This window comes from Harpia harpyja, chromosome 6 (assembly GCF_026419915.1).
Source record: "Harpia harpyja isolate bHarHar1 chromosome 6, bHarHar1 primary haplotype, whole genome shotgun sequence".
In the NCBI taxonomy this organism is placed as follows: domain Eukaryota; kingdom Metazoa; phylum Chordata; class Aves; order Accipitriformes; family Accipitridae; genus Harpia; species Harpia harpyja.
Genome location: NC_068945.1, coordinates 60,181,650 through 60,201,511, shown reverse-complemented (window position 1 = coordinate 60,201,511; position 19,862 = coordinate 60,181,650). Strand labels below are relative to the sequence as shown.

At 35.3% G+C, this 19,862-nt stretch overlaps 1 protein-coding gene and 1 long non-coding RNA gene across 8 annotated transcripts in view; one reads left to right on the top strand and one right to left on the bottom strand.

Moving 5' to 3' along the window:
- PCLO (piccolo presynaptic cytomatrix protein) overlaps positions 1-19,862 on the top strand; it is a 396,779-nt gene that overhangs the window by 329,367 nt on the left and 47,550 nt on the right. For 3 of the 7 annotated variants that reach the window (XM_052789184.1, XM_052789180.1, XM_052789176.1), the window contains exons 20-23: positions 404-598; positions 1,839-2,021; positions 13,212-13,353; positions 16,858-16,925. In XM_052789184.1, coding sequence (XP_052645144.1) covers positions 404-598; positions 1,839-2,021; positions 13,212-13,353; positions 16,858-16,925 — 588 coding nt within the window. Of the gene's footprint in view, positions 1-403; positions 599-1,838; positions 2,022-13,211; positions 13,354-16,857; positions 16,926-17,041; positions 19,786-19,862 lie in introns of those variants that run through there. The other 4 variants (XM_052789183.1, XM_052789181.1, XM_052789177.1 and 1 more) reach the window with 4 other exon arrangements.
- On the bottom strand, positions 5,779-16,786 carry LOC128142773 (uncharacterized). Its single transcript, XR_008235502.1, has 3 exons — positions 16,752-16,786; positions 16,412-16,619; positions 5,779-9,624 (listed from the first exon to the last, which is right to left on the bottom strand). It is a non-coding gene; the product is annotated as an uncharacterized LOC128142773 (long non-coding RNA).

The window sequence follows — 19,862 nt, the reverse complement described above, 5'->3', positions numbered from 1 at the left end:
ATCAGAATAAAAGTGCTTGCCTTACCTAAGTATTCAGTACCAGTCTAAGTGATGCTAGTTAGTCTCTACATACTAGAGAAGTAGAAAGTGGAAAACAAATTAGTCTTTAGGCTACCCCATCATTCCACCAGTGTGAACCAGCACAGGAGGCAAAATTCACAGGTGATAGAAACCCAACAGTAAATTAACTATTCCCTGGGCCAGGGAACAGTGAGGAAGCAGCAAATGGTGCTTCGTAAGAGTTTCCTTATCAGGATATATCCTGAGACTGTGAATGGCATTGCACAGCTTAATCTTTATTCCTTGTTCTGGAATGCAGCTAGAAAGGCTAGTCAAGAGAAAGAAAATGAAATTGTTTGGTTTTAGTAAATGCAACACTTGTGCTTCTTCATTTTCTTGGTAGAGATGCAGGTGCCCACCATTGAGAAATCCCACAGCAGTCCAGGGAGCTCCAAATCTTCCTCTGAAGGACATCTACGCTCTCACGGTCCATCTCGCAGCCAAAGCAAAACCAGCGTCACTCAAACTCACCTTGAAGACGCTGGGGCAGCCATCGCCGCTGCTGAAGCAGCTGTCCAACAGCTTCGCCTTCAACCAAGTAAAAGACGCAAATAAATTCCTCAGCATGGCAGCTTAATGTTCATCTGTTGCCTTTTTCCCTGCTGTCTTTCCCTTTTTGGCTATTTTTTTTCTGTTCTTGGCACACTGTGCTCACTCTGTTCAATGTCTTTCTTTGTGTGCCTGTGTGTGAATACATATAATTACAATATACTCTTGTATTTAGAAGTCTTTTATTTATTTATTTATTTTAATTTATACAGACTGCAGTGAAACTGGCTGTTTCTCCATCAGTCCCTTCACTCATGGTCCATGATGTTCCATGGTTGTGCATGACTCACGGAGAATTCCATTGTGTGGTGGTGTTTTGATGTCAATAAATAACTACCAATCAAATAATCAAAACCTGCAGAGATGTGGCTACCAGCTCCTCAAGTGCTACACAAGTACTGAGAACACATTAACAAGATATATCTATTAGTAATCAGGAAGGACAGTACTATATACACAAAAGAAGATTTAAAGTTAGATAAAAGTTTTTTAACTACATGGCTGAGATTTCTATTTTTGAAACATGACTGTAAATATCTAATTTTTTTTGGAAAGGGAATATAAGGCAACATTCTTAATATCTCAGATAAAATCATGTTAGTGATGAGCAGAACAGCAATAGACAAAAACATTAAACACATTAAATGCAAAATCATTAAACACACAAAGCCATTAACAACATCAGATTTCAACAGTGTTATCAAGTTAGCAAAGTCAAAGGGAGCTGAGAGCTAAGTCAGGTGTCACAATCAGTTCAATTTTTCTAGTAATTTTTGTGCCATGGATTGATTAAGGGTCAAGATAGATTCCATCTGACAACTTTAAGTAGACTCATAAATTAAAACTTTTCCATTCAAAAGGATTGCTCTCCAGAGTGTACTTCAGACCAGTATCTGATTGCTAGTTGAGGGTTTAGTTGATGGCAAATTAAAACTCTCTGACTATGGAATCATTGTGTTTGTCTTCAGGATTTGTTGGTATGCCATAAACTTACCATGGTATAATGCAAAAAATGGGGAAAAATTATTTCCCTTGTCTTCGCCATCATTAGTAAAGAAACAGCCAGTTTTAATACTCTTTAATGCTGTGCATGTGGTGTCTCTTTGGTGTTTGAAAACACTACTTACTTAAATACAGAAAAAAACACTTCTGTTTGCATGAATAACATTTAAGCTGGTTCCATCTGAGGATACATACTCTGGGTTTCCATTTCACCCACACTGCCACAGCAGCACATAAAAGCGGTCAGTCTAATCATGCCAGGAAGCAGCACAGACACAGCATAGCAGGAGTCCTCCCTATTCAAAGAACTCAGTCTGACAATCTGCCTCCACCAGCCAATGACAACAAAGACCAAAGCCAACTAGCCCTCAGGAAAGTGATGTCTGATGGACCAGTCAAGCCTGAAGGAGGTGAGCAGAAAGACATGGTTAAGAAACCAACCACATCCCAAATCCTTCTTATCATGTCTACTAATGCATTGCAATATTTAATCATTTATTTTACCCCTCCATTAAGTGCTGTAAATGTTAACATGAATCAAGAACTCTGCTTGATTTTTCCACATCAGCACATAAATCCATAATGAAAAACTGTGCTAAGAAACATTACAAAACAACAAACTTGTGCACTTCCATTCCACTGGAGGACTTCGACTTCTGTTGAAAAATGGTATAGTTTTGCTCGTGGTGTAGCCTAATAAAAAGCATGTATCCAAGCTGGTCTGCTTAAGCATGATTGAACATTTCTTGTACTGTGACAAAAACCTAATTGCACATCTTTGTTTCTGGAATTCTAATTGGGACATTAACAATTTCTTTTTCCTCTCCCAACATAGTTGTTATGTCAAAAGTCATTAGCATAGATAATTTTTCAAACTGCCAGTGGAAAGGAAAGGAGTTTTGATCCATGTATAGCTCAATCTCTTGATAACTTTCCTATCAGCCTCTTAAAAAAATTATTTTCTACCTGTAGTCACCTGTACATCAAACCTAAATACATATCATCAATTTCTCCCCTCATCACAAGTAAAGAGCCAGAATCTCAATTGGTTCAAATTGTCACTGTTCTTCTGACTTCTGGAGCATTTTGTTTATTTCCATAGAATCTGAGGGATTATCCTAATAAACTTATAGACTGGACTCCCAGATCTTCTCTTGTGCTGTAATCCCTTCCCAAGCTCTCATGATTCCTTGAAGTTTTTTCTGTGGACACCATTGCACACTGTGGACAATACAGTCTGGCTGAGAAGGTTGTAGAAGGGAAGGAGGGAATGATACTTCAAACAATATACCCTGAAGGCAACGAGTCATTAAGAGAACTAGTGTGATTTTAAAACAGCTAATTAACAAGGGCAAATTTAACAAATAATTTTAAGCATTGTATTTAGAAATAACAAGTTGTTTCTTATTAGAGCCTTAAGAACTCTTCCGTAAATATATCTATCTACACACATATTGTCTTACTCTACAGCTCAACTCCAGAGACTCAGTTCAGGCAGAGGCCAGAGGATTTCATGGTACTAGTTTAGGCATCATGACTGAAAGGCCCATCCTATTCCTGGGTTGTATACCACAGAAATTTAAATAACTCTTATGATCTTTTGAGCTGTCATGTCTGTAGAGATTTATCATAAAGACTTCAGTCTATGATACCTTTTGGCATAGACAAGCAATGCTAAAACCTATTGCTTGTGATATAAGGTTGAATCAAGGTTCACATCATACACTTTTATGATAAGGAAATATAGCTAGGCTGTTGGCTTCAAGTACTCTTGCCACTGAACATTTCTGCTAGGTTCTTTACTTTTAAAATTGCAAAAAGGATATGTATCAATATGCACTTGGCTCAGCAATATTAGAAGTATCATAGAGAGTTATGAGAATAAGAGTCCACATTAATATCATTAATATATAAACAAGGTTAGAGTTACTATGAAGAGACAAGGTACTTTTGTCTTTTTACTTCTGACAAATATACGTAATGCATGGTCACCTACACAAAGTTTACAAGTCTGGTTTCAGATCTGTGAGAAGTTTTGGCTTCTTCTTATTGTACCAAAACTAGTTTGTCCTAATTTATTCACATGAGGTGGGCCAATAATTACCATTTTGAGGTTAATGGATCTCATGCGTTTCAGAAAAGCAAGATTAGTTTATTGCAGTTTTGTGGAGTACGTAAGTAAAACAAGAAGAGACTATGACCTTGGATAGAAAAACCTCCAAAGATGCTCAAAACAGCTTTCAATTTATGGAGTTCTTTGCAGGAAGGAGAGGTTTCCCCTGCATTTAAAACATTCTAAAAGTTCAGAATATTGTGAACAATGAATATTAGAGCATCATCAATTTGCAAGTCCATTCCTACAGGGATGCTGCATTGTTGTCATACCCACCCACATTACAGCCTACTTTATTGGCACCTGGAAAAGAACCCATTATGAACTGGTTTTATGGACCAGAACAGTCATATTGGCAAGTTAGTAATTTTTTGTCACTAAGTCTCAAAGCCCTTTATTAAGGAAGCCATTACAGAAAATCCACATTATTATTATTATTATTATTATTATTATTATTATTATTACTACTACTACTACTACTACTACTACTACTACTACTACTGTTATTTAACACAGCTATTTCTTTGTGAATTTATCAGAGAACAGCACCTCTTAGAACAACTGTTTGTTTTTTCAGCCCAAGCACACAAGATGGTAGTAATCTAGCAAGATTTCCACAAGGGTGATGGGAAAAATTCTATGCTGTGAAAGATCATCAGTTTTTCTCTAAGAGAACCCTCAGAAAGAGTTTCCTCCTTTAACCTAGTGTCTCAACAGTTTCTTTTTTTTTTTTTCTTGAATTGAATTGGCACTTGAAAAAACAAAACAATACAAGAACCCTCAGTCACTCTTAGAATGCCCCAGAGAAATCTTTCTCTACTTCTGACTCCCAGGACCTTTTCTGTTCAATGTATTTTGTCAGTTATTAGTTGTATGTCTGATGAAAAGTAAAAATGAAGTCATAAACAAAACCAGCACCCATGGTATACATATTATATTTTATGAATGCAAAGGACTTGCATCAGTTTAAGTTTATTGAACAGAGCTATTTCTGTATTCATTTTAAACAGTAAAAAAATGTATTTTAATCAATCTGGTTTAAAATTAAGGTGAAGCTAACAACAGAAAACATTGTTTTTTGTTCAGCAGCTTTGTAAAATCCAATATTCAACTACAGCATTTAATTAAAAATAAACCCTGAAGTATAATTTTCTTGTTGCCCGTGAGAGATAAGAATGTGATCTACAAAGAAACCAATTGCATAATACACATTCCCATCACACCCCTCAGAGAGGAACAATAACATTTCAGAGCCAACCCTTTGAAGGCAGAAGTTGCAAGGGATCCAAGCCAGAGGGAGGGAGCAGTGCCTAGGTTTGAGTTAATTTGATTTCGTTTTTGTGAAAAATCTGAATCGTTGCCAATTACACATTCACATAAAATTAAGCACATTCCTTTCAACATAAATCTGTGTATTAGAGTTTATCCACCAGATGAGTCAGTTTTAGAGATAATGTAGATCAGTCCAACTCCTTTTAAGTCAGTAATTTTTCCCACAGAAGGATCTTTCCATTATATGGAATTTTCTTGGTAGGTCACTTACTTATGTTTTAAATATAAGAAATTATTTTAGCGTTCTTCAGATATTTGAACAGTTAGAGATATTCTGATGAAAATTACCAGTTCTCTGGATATATGCATATAAAACAGTAGGTGTATCTTCAATATAGTTATTTACTGATTTTATATAAAAGGCTTTTTCAAAGACAGTTTATAGTTTTAAAAGAATGAACTACATGCTTTAGTTTTAATAACTTCCAAAAAATTGAATAAGACAAGCAAAAGTTCCCTTCAGCATCTGTGTGAAGTAGAAAGGTGAACCTGCTCTGCCTCAGTAGAATAGAAATAAGATGTTTAGAGCACAATAAAAAGATAGTATTCACAATATAGTCATCATTTATCTATGTAACTGGTCATTTTTTAAAATACACAGTTTTATAGGGAGCTGTGGTCTCTACATGGGTGTAGCTTAATGGGTAAAATTCAATGGGCTTGTCCTTATTTGCAGAGGAGGAGGTGCCAGTTTTGCCCCAAAAGGTACAATGATTGTACAATGAAAAACCAATTCCTTTATTACATCAGAATAGCAAATGGTCAACAACAACAACAACAAATTTTATGACCAAAGAAGAGAATTTCTAGAAAATTATTTTGATTCTTCTTAGGATCTTTGGAGAACAATAAATTAATATTTAAATAACTCAGTAGGTGATTTTAAGCCTGAACATCATTGTAGTCCTATGCATTTTTCTATCCTTTCTAACAGACATTTGTGAGAGAGAACCTACAAGTCAATACGCTATTGCTTGAACATGATATGATGATGGATGCCATATGCACCTCCTCTTTTATTTGGCTCACATTAAAAAACCAACCAAACAAGCAAACAACCTGCCAGGAGAAAAGCACTGCTGTACTCTTGACCTGAATTAGTTAGCAAATGTTAAAGATCTATAGAAAATACCATGTGTTTCTGTTAAAGGTCCAAACATACCTGTTAAATTGCCATTTAAGGTAATACAAACAATGTATTTCTACAGCAATTTCTGTCTAGTTTTCCTATATTCTTTTACTCAATAATAGAAAGGTTTTTTTCAACCCCAAACCTCTGGGAATTTAAAATCACAACACTTTCTGAAAACCTCCAAATCTAATGCATGTACCCAGAACCTATTTATTTCTCCCATCTCACAGAGAACATTTCATATTTTACATTATAAATTTTCCATCATGACACAAAAGCTTTTCTGTGATATCCTAAGAGGAAACTACTTTCCAAATAGCTGTGTGTTAAGTGATTTTACTGGTCAGAGGGAGGTCTACAATCAGAGTTAATACTGTTAGCTAGAATATCTAGGGTAGACGGACTGTGCATCAGCATTTTCACAATTGTACCCAAATAAGCCAGTCAATTTACACCTCTCAAAAACCTCCAGTTTAAAACACTTTAGTTCAAAAGGCAGCATAGCTGCTTTTAACTCCTGCAGTCCAATGACTTTGACAACAGTTCGCTTAAGTGTCAGCATAACAGATTAAAGCTACACAGAAATGTGATGTAATGTATGTACCAAGATATTACTAGCACTGTAAAATCCATGATACAGGTCTGAGCCAGCACTGTGTAATTTCTAGACACTTAGCTATAAGAAATTAAAATTGACAGGAATTTTCCTTACCACTAAGTTCTGTTTACTGGCATTAGAAGCAATGTGGAGTGAAAGGAAATTGATTCCTAGGTTCTATAAATCTTTTGAATTGGATATGATTATGGATTTAAATACCTGCTTATTTGGGGTCCCTTTAGGTCTATACCCATTTTCACACTTTTAATAGGCAATGCCATGTTTTAATTTCCTACAATAATTTAGGAAGTTTCCTTCATACTTTAAATAATTTACTGCCCAAAGCTATTTTATGCCTAACTTCACTAGTCTCTTAATTTCCAAGTTAAATGGGCCTTCATATTGCTACAAATAACCCATTTCCTAGAGTCATTATCAAAACAAGAACAATTTGTCCCCACTCTCTGCAGATAGCAATAATCTGAGGCTGTCTTTTGAGTCCCGTTTCAGTCTAATAGCTGGCACATTTTTCTTTGGCTATTCCTGCTATTTACTCTTCCACTATTTTAAGATGACACGTAATTTCAGGAAATTGCTCAGATTCTTCATTTGATAACTCTTATTTCAAAAGTCTATTAGATGGTAGCCTAACCCTATGGAGCACATGGAAGAAAATTATTTCATCAGGATTGCTTTGCTCAGTAAAGAAAGGCCATCACCACAGTTTAAGATGAGTCCTGTTCTGCCATTACTCACTTCAAATGATAAATTGCTCTGTAAAGAGTTGTGTTGAAATTTCACAAAATATCACTGCTCAGCATACAGGCAAAGCTATGTCTAATATACAAATGTGGCTGAAATGGGTGAGACCATAGTCTAAAGTACTGTTCAATATGAGGAAGAGTGAGGAAAAGAAACTATCAGAACTGACGTGAGGTATTTGCCTTTGATCACTACTTTGTTATGTATCCCCATTCTGTTGCCAGTTCACAAAAGATGCAACTAGCAGTCCCAAAACAGGGTTTTACACTGCAGAACCTTACAGAGCAAGCCTGAGCAGCACTTGCTTTTAGTGCTAGCAAACCCTTCATAAAAACAGGTAAACTGGCATTTGGGGGCAGTTGGAGGTTGGAGCACTTGAAGCACAAGGTGACTGAGAGTGAAGAGTAGACAAGCTTCTGCCAGAAGAGGCTGTGTGTGACATGCCCCATCTGTTGGCCAGCAGATAACTATCCAAAGCAGATCAGTGATTTCACCTGCTCCCATGGGCTTGCATCTCTTTGAGAAGACTCAACATGATGCTATCAGCCCTTTTTGTCACCCAGGGTTTCTCACAAGGCTGCCAGTCATAGAGAGCTTTTTTTTTTTTTTTCCCCAAGAAATTAGAGGCAAATTCTCAAAACTTAATCCTGAATGCATACTCAAAAGCATTTTTCCCTCCTCCTGTTTGGTTTACAAATGGAACTGTCTTTCCCAATGTGCTTAGAGGTATTTCTGCTTCTAGACAGATAGCTGAAAAGGGGAACATCTACAATTTAATCTCCAGGAGTAAGTTCTGCTTGAGTCTGTTCTTTTATCCACAGGAACCACAGAACAGCATAGTCCAATTTTTCAAATTTAAGTCTTTAAAAAAAAAATGTCCATTCACTGTAAAAGAATGGCTGGAGTGGCTGACAGCACTGGATTGTTTCCATTTTGCTGCTGACTGATACGACAGTTCATGGCTATAGGTCTTGTGTGAATTATCTATCTCCCTTATGTTAGGTTTTAAAAAAGCATCCACTCTGTTGTAAAAACAGACTTTTCTGAAAGATTAAGTGAAATCATATGGCTTCCATTCTTTCCTTCCTTATTGATTTTAATATGGTGTTTTCTTTACACTGAGGCATGAATTACATGTTTTCCTTGGTTATAAAAGTTGATTTTCTGAGTCTATAAGCCAAAGCATAAACAAAAGCACAGTTTTGCCATAGATGCATTCAACTAATATCATGCTAAGAATAAGAATAATTAAAAAAAATAAAAATTAAAAAATGGAGCTAAAGGTGAGGTCAGTGCTAGCCTCAATTTTCTTGACTCAACAATTCTTTTCAAAGAAGGCATAAGGGAGTACATGGTCAAATATCATTCTGTTGAAGGAAAAGTCTTTTTTTTTTTTTCTGTAAACAGTACACAATACAAAAGGTATCTGTCTAATCATTATCATTTTTTTCTTGGGAAACCCTGATCCTACACCAGGGTTAACATTATGATCCACTTTCTTAGAATCTGAAAGAATTACTGTAAGCAATCGAGAACTCTTCCAACTCATTTATGTATTATTCACTGGAAAGGTTGAACTGAAACTTTTCTCATGCCAGCCTGTACCACAGACAATAAAACAGTATCACTCAGAGACAGCATTAACACCACATTGCTAGCTACTAAATGTAATGTGTCTACCCATCAACACACCTTCCAAGTAGAGAATATTTCATCTCATTGGGGGAACCAGCTACTAAAATGGGATTAGCAGATGAAAATGAAATCACACAAAAATAAATTTGTATAATAGGAAATTCTGTGCACTATTTCAGAGGAAGCAGCCCATATTAGAGTTCTAAACTTTCATTTTCTATTTCTATTCTTCATAGTTCAATGGCTGAACAGCCCAGACATCACTGTTGTTGCAATCCTTTAAAAGTACCATAAACTGCATAAAAAAATTCATGGAGAAGGGGCTGGAGGGGGGAAGGGGTATCTCCTCTCTCCCAGAAAGAGGCCAAATGAGGATGCTGGGTAATGATCTTCAGTTCAGCTTAGTCTTTTCCATCTGCCATATCCTGAAGAGTCTTTTCTCTAAAAATGGAAAGATTTCAACGTCATATGTAGTTGACAACAAGACCTTGCCTATAAGAAGTATTTTAAAAGTTTACTAAGCTTTCTAACAGTTTCTAAAAATTTTTTTGGTTTTGTTTTGGTTTTTTTTCTAACAACCAGGAAATAATTTGGAAAACCAAAGGGCAAGGAAGCAATGAAAGATAGCTCTTCCATACTCTGGATACTTAATACTCAAATGATGGCAATTGCCTTTGCCCAAATTCCTATTCAAATAAATGTAGATTTAAGTAAAGCAAGACTGCACCTTGTAGTACCAAGCACCTCTGCGATACCAGAAGAGAATATCCAATCTTTGGGCCAGAGTGAATCCCTACGAAACTATTCAACTCTCTACAGACAAAACCTGAGAATGTAGGCATTTTCTAGCGTAGGCAGCTGTAAGCAGAAGCTCTGTAACTCAGAAGTGAACCTCCCCTATTCTCACTTCAGTTATTTGTCCTTCATGTGGATAAGAACCCAACTGGCCAAGAGAGGTCCAATTGTTCTGACACTTACAGGGCTTCACAGACCTAACATAGGCTAGTAAGACTAGAGGAGTACCACCTGAAGTCAGACTTTCCTGTTAAAGTTCCTAAGACAACATTTGCATTTGTCCAAAGGGAAAGAGTAAGACTGCAAATGAATGTATAAACTAGTCCCTTGCACGTGAGATCAGGGAACAAGTTCTAACTTTCAACTTAAGGTACAAATCTAACCATGGTTATTCTAACTCTCTGACAAAATATTTCCTCGCAGCAGGCATCACCACGTCTTCAGAACTTGGAAGTTTCCACCAGCAGAAGCTTAGAGGTCTAGATTTATTTGTAAAAATATAGATACATAGAAAATGTAGGCGTCTCATGAGTTATGGAGTTCTCTGTGTCCAGACTCTTAATTTGTCACAAAACCAGCTGTAAATCTATTTGTGGATTTCATCTCTTGCCACAAACTGACGCTGTAGTTCATTACTTTCATAGAGCAGACAGGAAAAAAAAAAAATTAAATGTAGAATTTTCAAAATCCAGTCATGAATCTAAACTTGGATCCATTATAACTATTCACCAAGAGATCTTAGGGGAAAAAACATCAATACAGAAAAAGATGTAAATTAGGCAAAACAGTAGAGAAACTAAAAATACAGCATACTGAATGTATCATCAGGATACAGCTGTTTCAAAAGAAACAACTATGTTTTGATTATAAATAGATGTAGCAAAACTTCTAAACCATTTATAAAGGCTTAATTCAAGCTTTTCTGCCTTGAACTAAATTCTAGGTTCTTACTGGGTTTAGAAATCCACCAGTAAAGATATAAGAAATTACTTCAGGCACTAGCTTTTACAGCAAAGTCAATAAAAATAAGACCCCACATATGAACCATCCTTTCGGACACATATGTTATGGTGGAGATGTATGCTACACTGAGCAAATTCATGCCTAAGGGAAGGACTAAAGACACTTTTTTGTGCTGGTACAATACTGTCTTGGCTTCCATGGATTTTGCAGATGTGTGGCTTTCCCATTGTCCTCACCTATGAGGCAGTTGTCATGCCATGGCAAAAAAAAACCCCAACCCAACCTAAAGAAACCCTCAGAATCCCAAACAACAAACATCAGAAGTCATAGAGGTCACACAAACGCTATGAGAACTGAGGTTATGGATTAGTTTGGGACAGGCATGAGATAGCCCCAGTTCAGGCTGTTGACTACAGGGCAGCTGGCAATAATGCACCATAAAGGAGAGCTTGACCTCTCTTCTCTGACATCTCAGTCTTGCCCAACATTTCCCAACAGAGTTTGCTGTTTGTCACCTTAGTCATAGGAATTCACTCACACTACCACAAACTGAAAGTAAGAGAGCAACCGCTGCTCACAGGTGCCCAAGCAGGGCACACTGCTGTGTTCTGGCTGTCTCTGCTGGAAAAAAAAAAGGTGGCTTTCTCTCCAGATGAGATACTGAGAATATCTGCTAATGACAGTATGATTTTGCAGTTTATTAATTTGTATCAACATCCAAGAAGATAGCCTTTGATCAGTATATAAAATCGTGAAATAGAGCTAAAGAATATTCTTGTCTGAAAATAATTTAGAGCGACAGATTCCTTCTGTGGCTGTAGGCAATAGAGAAACAGAGGAGGCTGACAGAATTTAAAAAAAATAAAGTTACTTGACAGCTCAGCTTAGCAGTGAAGAACCACTTTGCAAAGTCAGAGTTCTGTCTTAACTCACAGTTTGGCCCAAGGATTGGTCATATGTGAATTGTTTCATTCCTCTCTTCTAGATTCAATTATTAATTTGGTTTTGCATTATGTTTGAAGAGTCACACTCAGCTTCCTGGTCCCACATGAGGCAGCAGGCTGCTGTCTTCACTAAAAATATTATTCATTCAGTCAGACATAAATAATATTGGTTGCCAGTTTAAGGCAAGACACTGTTGGGGCTCTGGCTCTTACTTGAAGTAATTTCCATTTAGATATTTGATTAATTTCTTGTTTAAAGGAGAATCTCTTTTAACTGCTTGCATTAGAATTTCACTGTTCACCAAAATAACATAAAACTTCATTAAGTCTTCACAGGAAAATAACTTTACAAAAAAGTATTTTTTATCTTCAGTATATATGCTCAGTCAGTTGGATAGATGAAACATGTCAATAGTAGGTGTAATAGAGGACATTTAACAAAAAAAATTCAAAAAATCTGTATTAATATTCCCAGACAATTGTGTTATTCAATATGAGAATAGCTACTCTACTGTTCCTGTATTAATTATTATGTGTAATGTCACTGTGTCCTTTTTCGTTTATATTTCTCAACTTGCTAAAGCCTGAATACTGGAAGATTTGTTCATGCAGTACAATAATATCCAAAACACAAAATAAGGCATCTGAAGTAAAAATAACATATGCTGGTGTGGATTTTCTACACCAAATGTTCTTAAACAAGATTAGGGCATCTCTTATCAAAATATGTGCATTAAAAATCTAGGCATGTAGTAAGAGAGATCCAGATGGGTAGAGGCAGTTGAGAAATATAATGCAGTAGCTGTGTTACGTCTGAAGAGGGGTGGAGGTCTTCATACAGTCTTTGTGACTGTAGATGGTGTACTATATTTCCTTTCCTTTATATTTCCTTTCAGCTTGCTCTCCTTCTCAAAATCACCAAATGCAAAGAATGTTTCATGAGAAATATGAGGAAGGCCCACTGGGACCTTCATTTTTACAAGATTACCAGATGAAATGTTTCAGATGAATAACTGGTTTTCTGTAGCTTTAATCAGAAAAGCAGTGTTAATCAATGTAACCCATTCTTTTTTTCCTTCAGGCTGTTTTGAATTATTAACATGACTGGAGAAAAAAATGTGGTGGTATACTATTAGGTTTAGAACATCTTATTCTATGTGAAAATAAACATCATCTGCAAAAGATGATAACACAATATTGGAATGTAAAGTAAAAAAGTGAAAGTGTTTGCAGCATGTGATTTTGATGAATTACATTTTTTCTTAACGTGGATGATACTGATGTCTTACAAGGTTTTTGGTAACCCGCTGTTCCTACCCTGTACAGCAAGGTCTACTAATCACCGACCTGCAGAAAGTTCTGTCTCCACTGGCTCGTCAGCCAGTAGCTTTGGCAGTGGATACAGCATGGATAGCGAAGGCAGCAGCAGTGCCACAGGAGAGAATAATCTATTTCCCATCCCAAGAATGTAAGGCTTTTCCTTTAATATACTATATTCTCCGTGCACTGACTATGTATAACCCTTTCACTTGCCAGTCATTTTCTTATGTAGTTTCCTCTGCAGACTTGAGTTACGCAGTAGAATAGCAGCTAACTCAGATTTTCTCAGAGCTCAACTTTTATTCTGCTTTGTTGAACATTGAATCGTTAATAACCAACCAAACCTCTGCTCAACCTCATGAATTTATTGCTGTCAGACAGGAGAGGTGCTAGTCTCAGCCTTTGATGAAAGTGTGTAGAGGTGGGCTTGGGTTGTGTTTTAAAAGTACAACTTTTGTAGGCCTGAGAATGCTTAGTTTAAGTTTTCAGATTGACCTCCTTCTACAAAGAAGTGTAGTGCAATTGAAATTCAGATTCTAGATATAACCCAACTTTTCCCATGTTTTAAAGATTTTGAGTAGAATTTCTCTGTTCTTGGTTGGAAAAAGCTTTGGGGGATGGAGTCCCTGTAGGAATTATCAAGCTACTATCAGTGTAATGATCCTATAAAATGATTTAATTTTCAAACATTTTACCTAGTTAACTGCTCCACAGAGAAAAGTTTTGCCAGGATTTTTTCCCCTCAACTTTGGTAGCATGCACCTTCATTTAGCAATTTCATTTATATTCCTTTATAGGAAAAAGTAATTCCTCCTGATCAACTTAATGTTTCTGGCCTGAAAATTTTATAGATTGACTGTTCTCAAAATATTAGTTGGTGGTCATTGCTCATTCAGTGTCTGCAATAGTTGTTCCATGTTTTTCTGTGGGACACAAGTTTTTGCTTTTCCTTTGAAGTCCTGAATTATTAGTCACAAGAGCTTGATATAATCTTCCTAAAAAAAGCTTGAATAAAGAAAAAATTCATTCTCTAGAACTGTGACATTTCTATGTATTCATCATTTTCTAAAATAAAGCCCAGTGGTATTTCTCTACAGCTTATTAGTAGCTAAAACGAAAATAGACAGAGATCTAATATCTCAATCTGATCTTCAGAATCTAGGAGGACAATGTGAGCTCAGGTTGTGGGGTGCCAATTGTTTAATCCTCACTGAACTTTTCACTCATGTTGTTCTAGGTTAAAACGAGTTGTACTGACCAGTGGCAAAAAGATGATCTTTAATTGGGTTTGACAATCTCAAAAGCAAATTATTTTGCCATCATTCCTAATGACAAAAGCAAAGATGCATAAAACCTTTGTGCACAGAAACACAAGATGGAGCTCCTAATAGAAGTTTTTAGTTCACATATGCTAAATTTGAGTCTAAATAGTATCACTTACTCTGCATTGCCTAGCAATGTGACAGTATCCACAGTTACTTGGTATTTGGCTGACAGATTCACTAGTCTATTAAGCCTGAAATCAGCCCCACTTCTACTGGAAAGCAGGAAGAAGTCTCCATGGCTTCAGCTTTTCTCATAGTGATTTGTTCCCATGAATTTTACTTAATCAAATAGAATATATCCAGACCTCTTATTTTCTGGTAAGGGCTAGACTATCTTTTTTTTTATTATGGCATTTTTAAAGTAAAGTGTTTATATGCTCATATTAGACAGAGACTTTAAAAGTTACACAGGACATTTATATAGATGGGAAATGCTTTCTTTTTCGTTGTAGTCTTAAGGGCTTTACACAGCAATGTAATGAAAATGAATGACAAAATTACTGTTTACCATCAGAGACCTTTGGGATAATTCCTGGGGAGAATGTTTTAAAAAAGATAACTGTTTCCATTTTGAATTCTGGATAAAAATTCTTATAAGTCTGAATATATGTATGATTGAAATTCTAGTCAACATTTGCATTCCCACTGGCTTGATAATGACTTCAGGGACTCTGACCTTGTACACTAATTCAGCATATCCATGAGAATACAGCTCACAATTTGGATGTGAAGCATTAAGTAGGCTAAATAATTTTAAGTGTCTTGGCATATAAAAACATCTTTGGTTATAACTCCCTGTTTAGATTATGTTGCTGACCTATCAATAGAAAAATTATTGGACAGGCTGAGTTTTAAACTCTTTAGTCCAAATGCTTTTAACCATAGGAACATTTAGTCATAAAGCAAAATAAAAGAATTAAATAGTGACACCGTGGGAATTGTTTGATGAGGTAACTAATTAGAACACTTGCCAATACTAAATATTGTTATAACTATCAAGGGAAATTAACCATTATATACAGTTATACACAGCTGAATAAATCTTGTAAAGTCTTTCTATTTGGGAGATTTTTTTTTTAAAAGACTCTTATTATCCAGTTGTAATACCCCTGAAAGTTACTCATGTTATCTAAAGACCAGATTCTCTATGCCTTTGTATTGTGTAGCCATCTATACCAGTACGAAGTCTGTAAAATTATATTAATTTTGAATGCAAAGGTGAAGAGCAACTGAACAATGTGTAAGGGATCTAACCCTAGGGACAAATTATTCTTGTATCATATTTGTAATATGTTTTATGAAGCATTACCTCACAGAAGAAAAAAAGAATAACTTTCAGTTAAAACTGAATTTTAAATCACTTTAAAAACTGACATTTTATACTAATTTTTTAGTTCATTGTGAACTTGGACAGCTTCTGTTGCTGCTGTGAAACATGAAACTGGCTCATTGGTAGCAAAGAAAAATGCTGACCCTTTAACTCCAGAGGAATCACATGCATCTGAAGATAATGCCTTATATTCTCTATCACAGCATTTCAGAGTCTTCAAGGAGAAAGACAAACAGAAGCACAAACATCTCATAGTAGCAGACATTTTTGAGAGTGACTGTAGTCATGCCTTAGAGTTTGCAACACGTATGTTTAAAGATAGCTTATATTTTACCTAACTTTCATTGCCTAAAAATAGACATCTAGATTGTAATCCAGGTTCTTTCTACATCAAGTGGAGAAAGATAGGGACCTCCAGAGCATAATTTACTCCACTCACCTTACTTTAAGATTAATGTAAGTCTCAGAACTGAGTTGTTTCTTATGCTAAACATAAACTGTAATGTAAAAGCAATCATTAAAGGAAGAAAATGACCACAAACATACCTTACCTTTGAAGTAATGGTATTGTAGACCAAATATCAATTTTGTGACTCCTTATTATATATTTCACTATTCACTGTAACAGGATAAACTGAGGAGAGGAGCTATGCAGACTGGTTGCAGAACACCAGGCTGGTGGGGGCCAGGTAGAAGAGAACACTTGATGGCCCCCTTCTATAAGAATGTACAATCTTAACAAGATGTGATTTCAGTTGCCTCAAAAAAAAGAAAAAAATAATATTCTTAAGTAATTTGTCCAAATAGCAATAGAAAAAAACTATAATCCACTTTATTTTCTTGACATTAAATATATATATATATTTTGTTTGTTTGTTTGTTTAGAAATACCTGTGATATTTGTCTTTTTGTACAGAACCAAGCCTCATTGGTATAATTTTCTTAGATCTTAACTCTTCATAGTCTTATTGACAACTACCACCATATCTTTTAACAGAGGGAAGATGAGCCAGAATGGACAAGAACCTGTAAAGCAGTCGGGAGTAGGATTAACCGATGCAGAAGGTAAAAAGAAATACAAACAACACTACAGTGGTATCCCATGTTTATAGAACTGATATGTTTATTTCTCTTACTTGTTGTGCCATGAAAGGTTAGCCTATGCTCTCTTTGTATTGTAGATTAAGATCCTGACTTTCATTTACTCTAAGGGCCCTTTACACATAGCACCAATGTAATGAGTCTTCAGTTTAAAGGAGAACAGTGTCTTACCTGTTTATTTAAAGTAATAAAATAGTTAGATTGCAATGAATAATATCTGCCTTTCAATGTTCATTGCTTTTCATAGTATTTGAATAAAAAATATGAAGTATGGAGCTGACTCAATACTCATTAAATTAGAAGAAAATATCCAATGGCTGTCAGGCTCTATTTTTATAACATTTCACAATATTTACTTCATAAAACAATTATTAATTTTGGTGTCTACATAAAACATTAAGTTTAAATAAAAATATTAGCTGAACATCAGGCTCGACGGCTGCACTTAGACTATAGTGAAATTCTTATCTGATTAGGAAATCCTGAGTGAATTTTTTCAGTATGAATGTGATGCTGCCAAAGGAGACATTGTAATATTGGAGCTGGAAAGAGCCTGACAGAATGGCTTTCAAAGTTTCATGAGCAATGTGATTATCTCTTTCATGTGTAATAATGGAGAACTGCATGAAAATTGAGAGTGTTTTGTATTGAAGGATATGTTAGGAAAATTCCATTTCCCTTTGCATATAACGTATATTCTTTCTTATGTATGTTTCTGTTGACCTCAAATATAAAACTTAATTATCATTACCTCCATTTTATTATTAAAATAATACTTTCATCAATTAAATGCATTTCAATGCAGCTTTGAGGTATTAATTCATAAATTGAATTTCATATATACAATTGAAGTTAACTTCATGTTAAGTTCAGTCTTAAAAAAAAATCAACATTTTTCAGGTTTCTGCAATCTGTATACATGGGGAAATAATTGCTGCTGCTATATTTGAGGTAAAAGCAGTCTAATGTTCCACAGATTTGATGAAATCAAATTAGAATTTGAAGGTAGAACTCTAAAACTGCCTTTTCCACATCAAGAATCCTTAACTGTGTATATGCATTCTACTAAATCTTTCAGTACATAGTACTCATCATACAAAAATCCAAATTCAGCTGCTTATCAAATTTCAATTTGTTCAATGGTATTTTTAAGTATTTGAAAAACAAACCATTTTTTAAAAGAGAAATGGTGAGATGAAAATGGGAAATCAGGAATTTTCCATTTTTACTTTGTCATGATGTCTTTTATACAGAATTATATTTGTAAACAAATACTTTTCATCATTTTGTTCATCATAAATTGCCCCTTAGGTAAGGTCTTGGATCATAAATTTCAGAACCTACAAATACAAAATGTTTTAATTTAGTGTTTGTGTCATTCAAAAAAGAAACCAAAACCAAACAAAAAACCCAAACAAACCCAACCAAAGAAAACACCTTTTGAAACATTTGAGAAGATGTGTATATAGCATTTCAAAATCCGCAAATAACTCAAGAGCTGCAATTCCCTAATTTTCACTTATGGTACAATTCACCATACAAACTTGAGAACTCTAAGAGTTACAACTCTGTCTGATTAAATAAGTGGTTCTTACTAAGTGTTGTTTCTCCCCCTTGAGAGAAGCTGGGGCAGCCTGCCTAGTTTTTAGTGTCTGATTTCTAGCTGCCTAAGATGGGACAGATCAATCTCAAATGATAAATTAAACTAAAAGCTGGAAAACAATTCAAGAGCATTGCAGTTTCAGCATGTAAATATAATTATCTTGTGAGGAAGTAGTTCAGAATTTAGAGGAACTCAAGATTAACTGAGAATTACTTCAGTATTAAGAATTATTGTGGTATTCTTTTCATAGATGAACAAAAGTGAATGAAAATCTTAAAGTCTTAATGATCAAATGATATCTTTTCTGTAGTTCAGTTATCTGTGTTGTGGACCAGATGAGCTCTGCAATTAACTGGAAGCAAATATTCATTCCTATTTTTCATTAATTTGTAGAGAGCTCCCATAGTTGACATTTGTATTCGCATTTGCAAATAAGGATTTAGTGTTGTACTTAAAACCTTTTAATACTAGTACTATTTTTACATTTTCAAGTATTCTTAACGGATAACTTCTGTGAAAAGTAGCCTGTGGATTACTCTCTTTAAAACTGTGCAGAATAAATTCAATTGCTTAAACATGCAGATCTACTGCTACTTGAAGTGTTTTAGTCATCCAAGTCATTCACACAGGCCTGGCAAGTATGGCAGGTGACTTAGAGGAACAAGATCTTTAAGACCAGTAGCTGGAGGCAAAGCAAGGTAGGACTCTCAAATGGCAATCAAAACTGGTTTCTAGGCAGCTGAATCGAAACTGTAGCAACGGGGTTCAGATTCAGCTCACAGGGTATGACACCAAAATTTAGGCATGTACATAAGTGGAATCACCAGGGAAAAATATGCTCCTTTTGTAATTGTTTACCCACTTGAGAAATGTGCTTATGTTTTGTTGGGAATAGTTTTTGTGCTATTAAGATGTATCAGTTAAGTTATAAGTAAATATTGGAAAACAGTACTATTTACTTTGCTGACACAACCAAATGGTCAATATAAATAACTGTGAGTATTGCTACGATAATCTTTGTTTCTCTGAACATATCATCTTGTCATATTCTGTATTTTCGTACTACTTAATAATATAAAACAATTCAGAGTTTTGTTCTTGGACACTGTGTTACAGTTATTTTTATGATATGCATTGTTGCATGCTCTCTTACACTGGACAATCTGCTCTGAGCAGATGAAATACGTCATCTTCTTAAACTTCAGTAAATTTTATTATACATTTTGTGATCTTCATTGAGTTATGCAAACCAATTTCTCTATTAATTTCAGAAAGTGCAATATCTTTTGTTTAAAGAT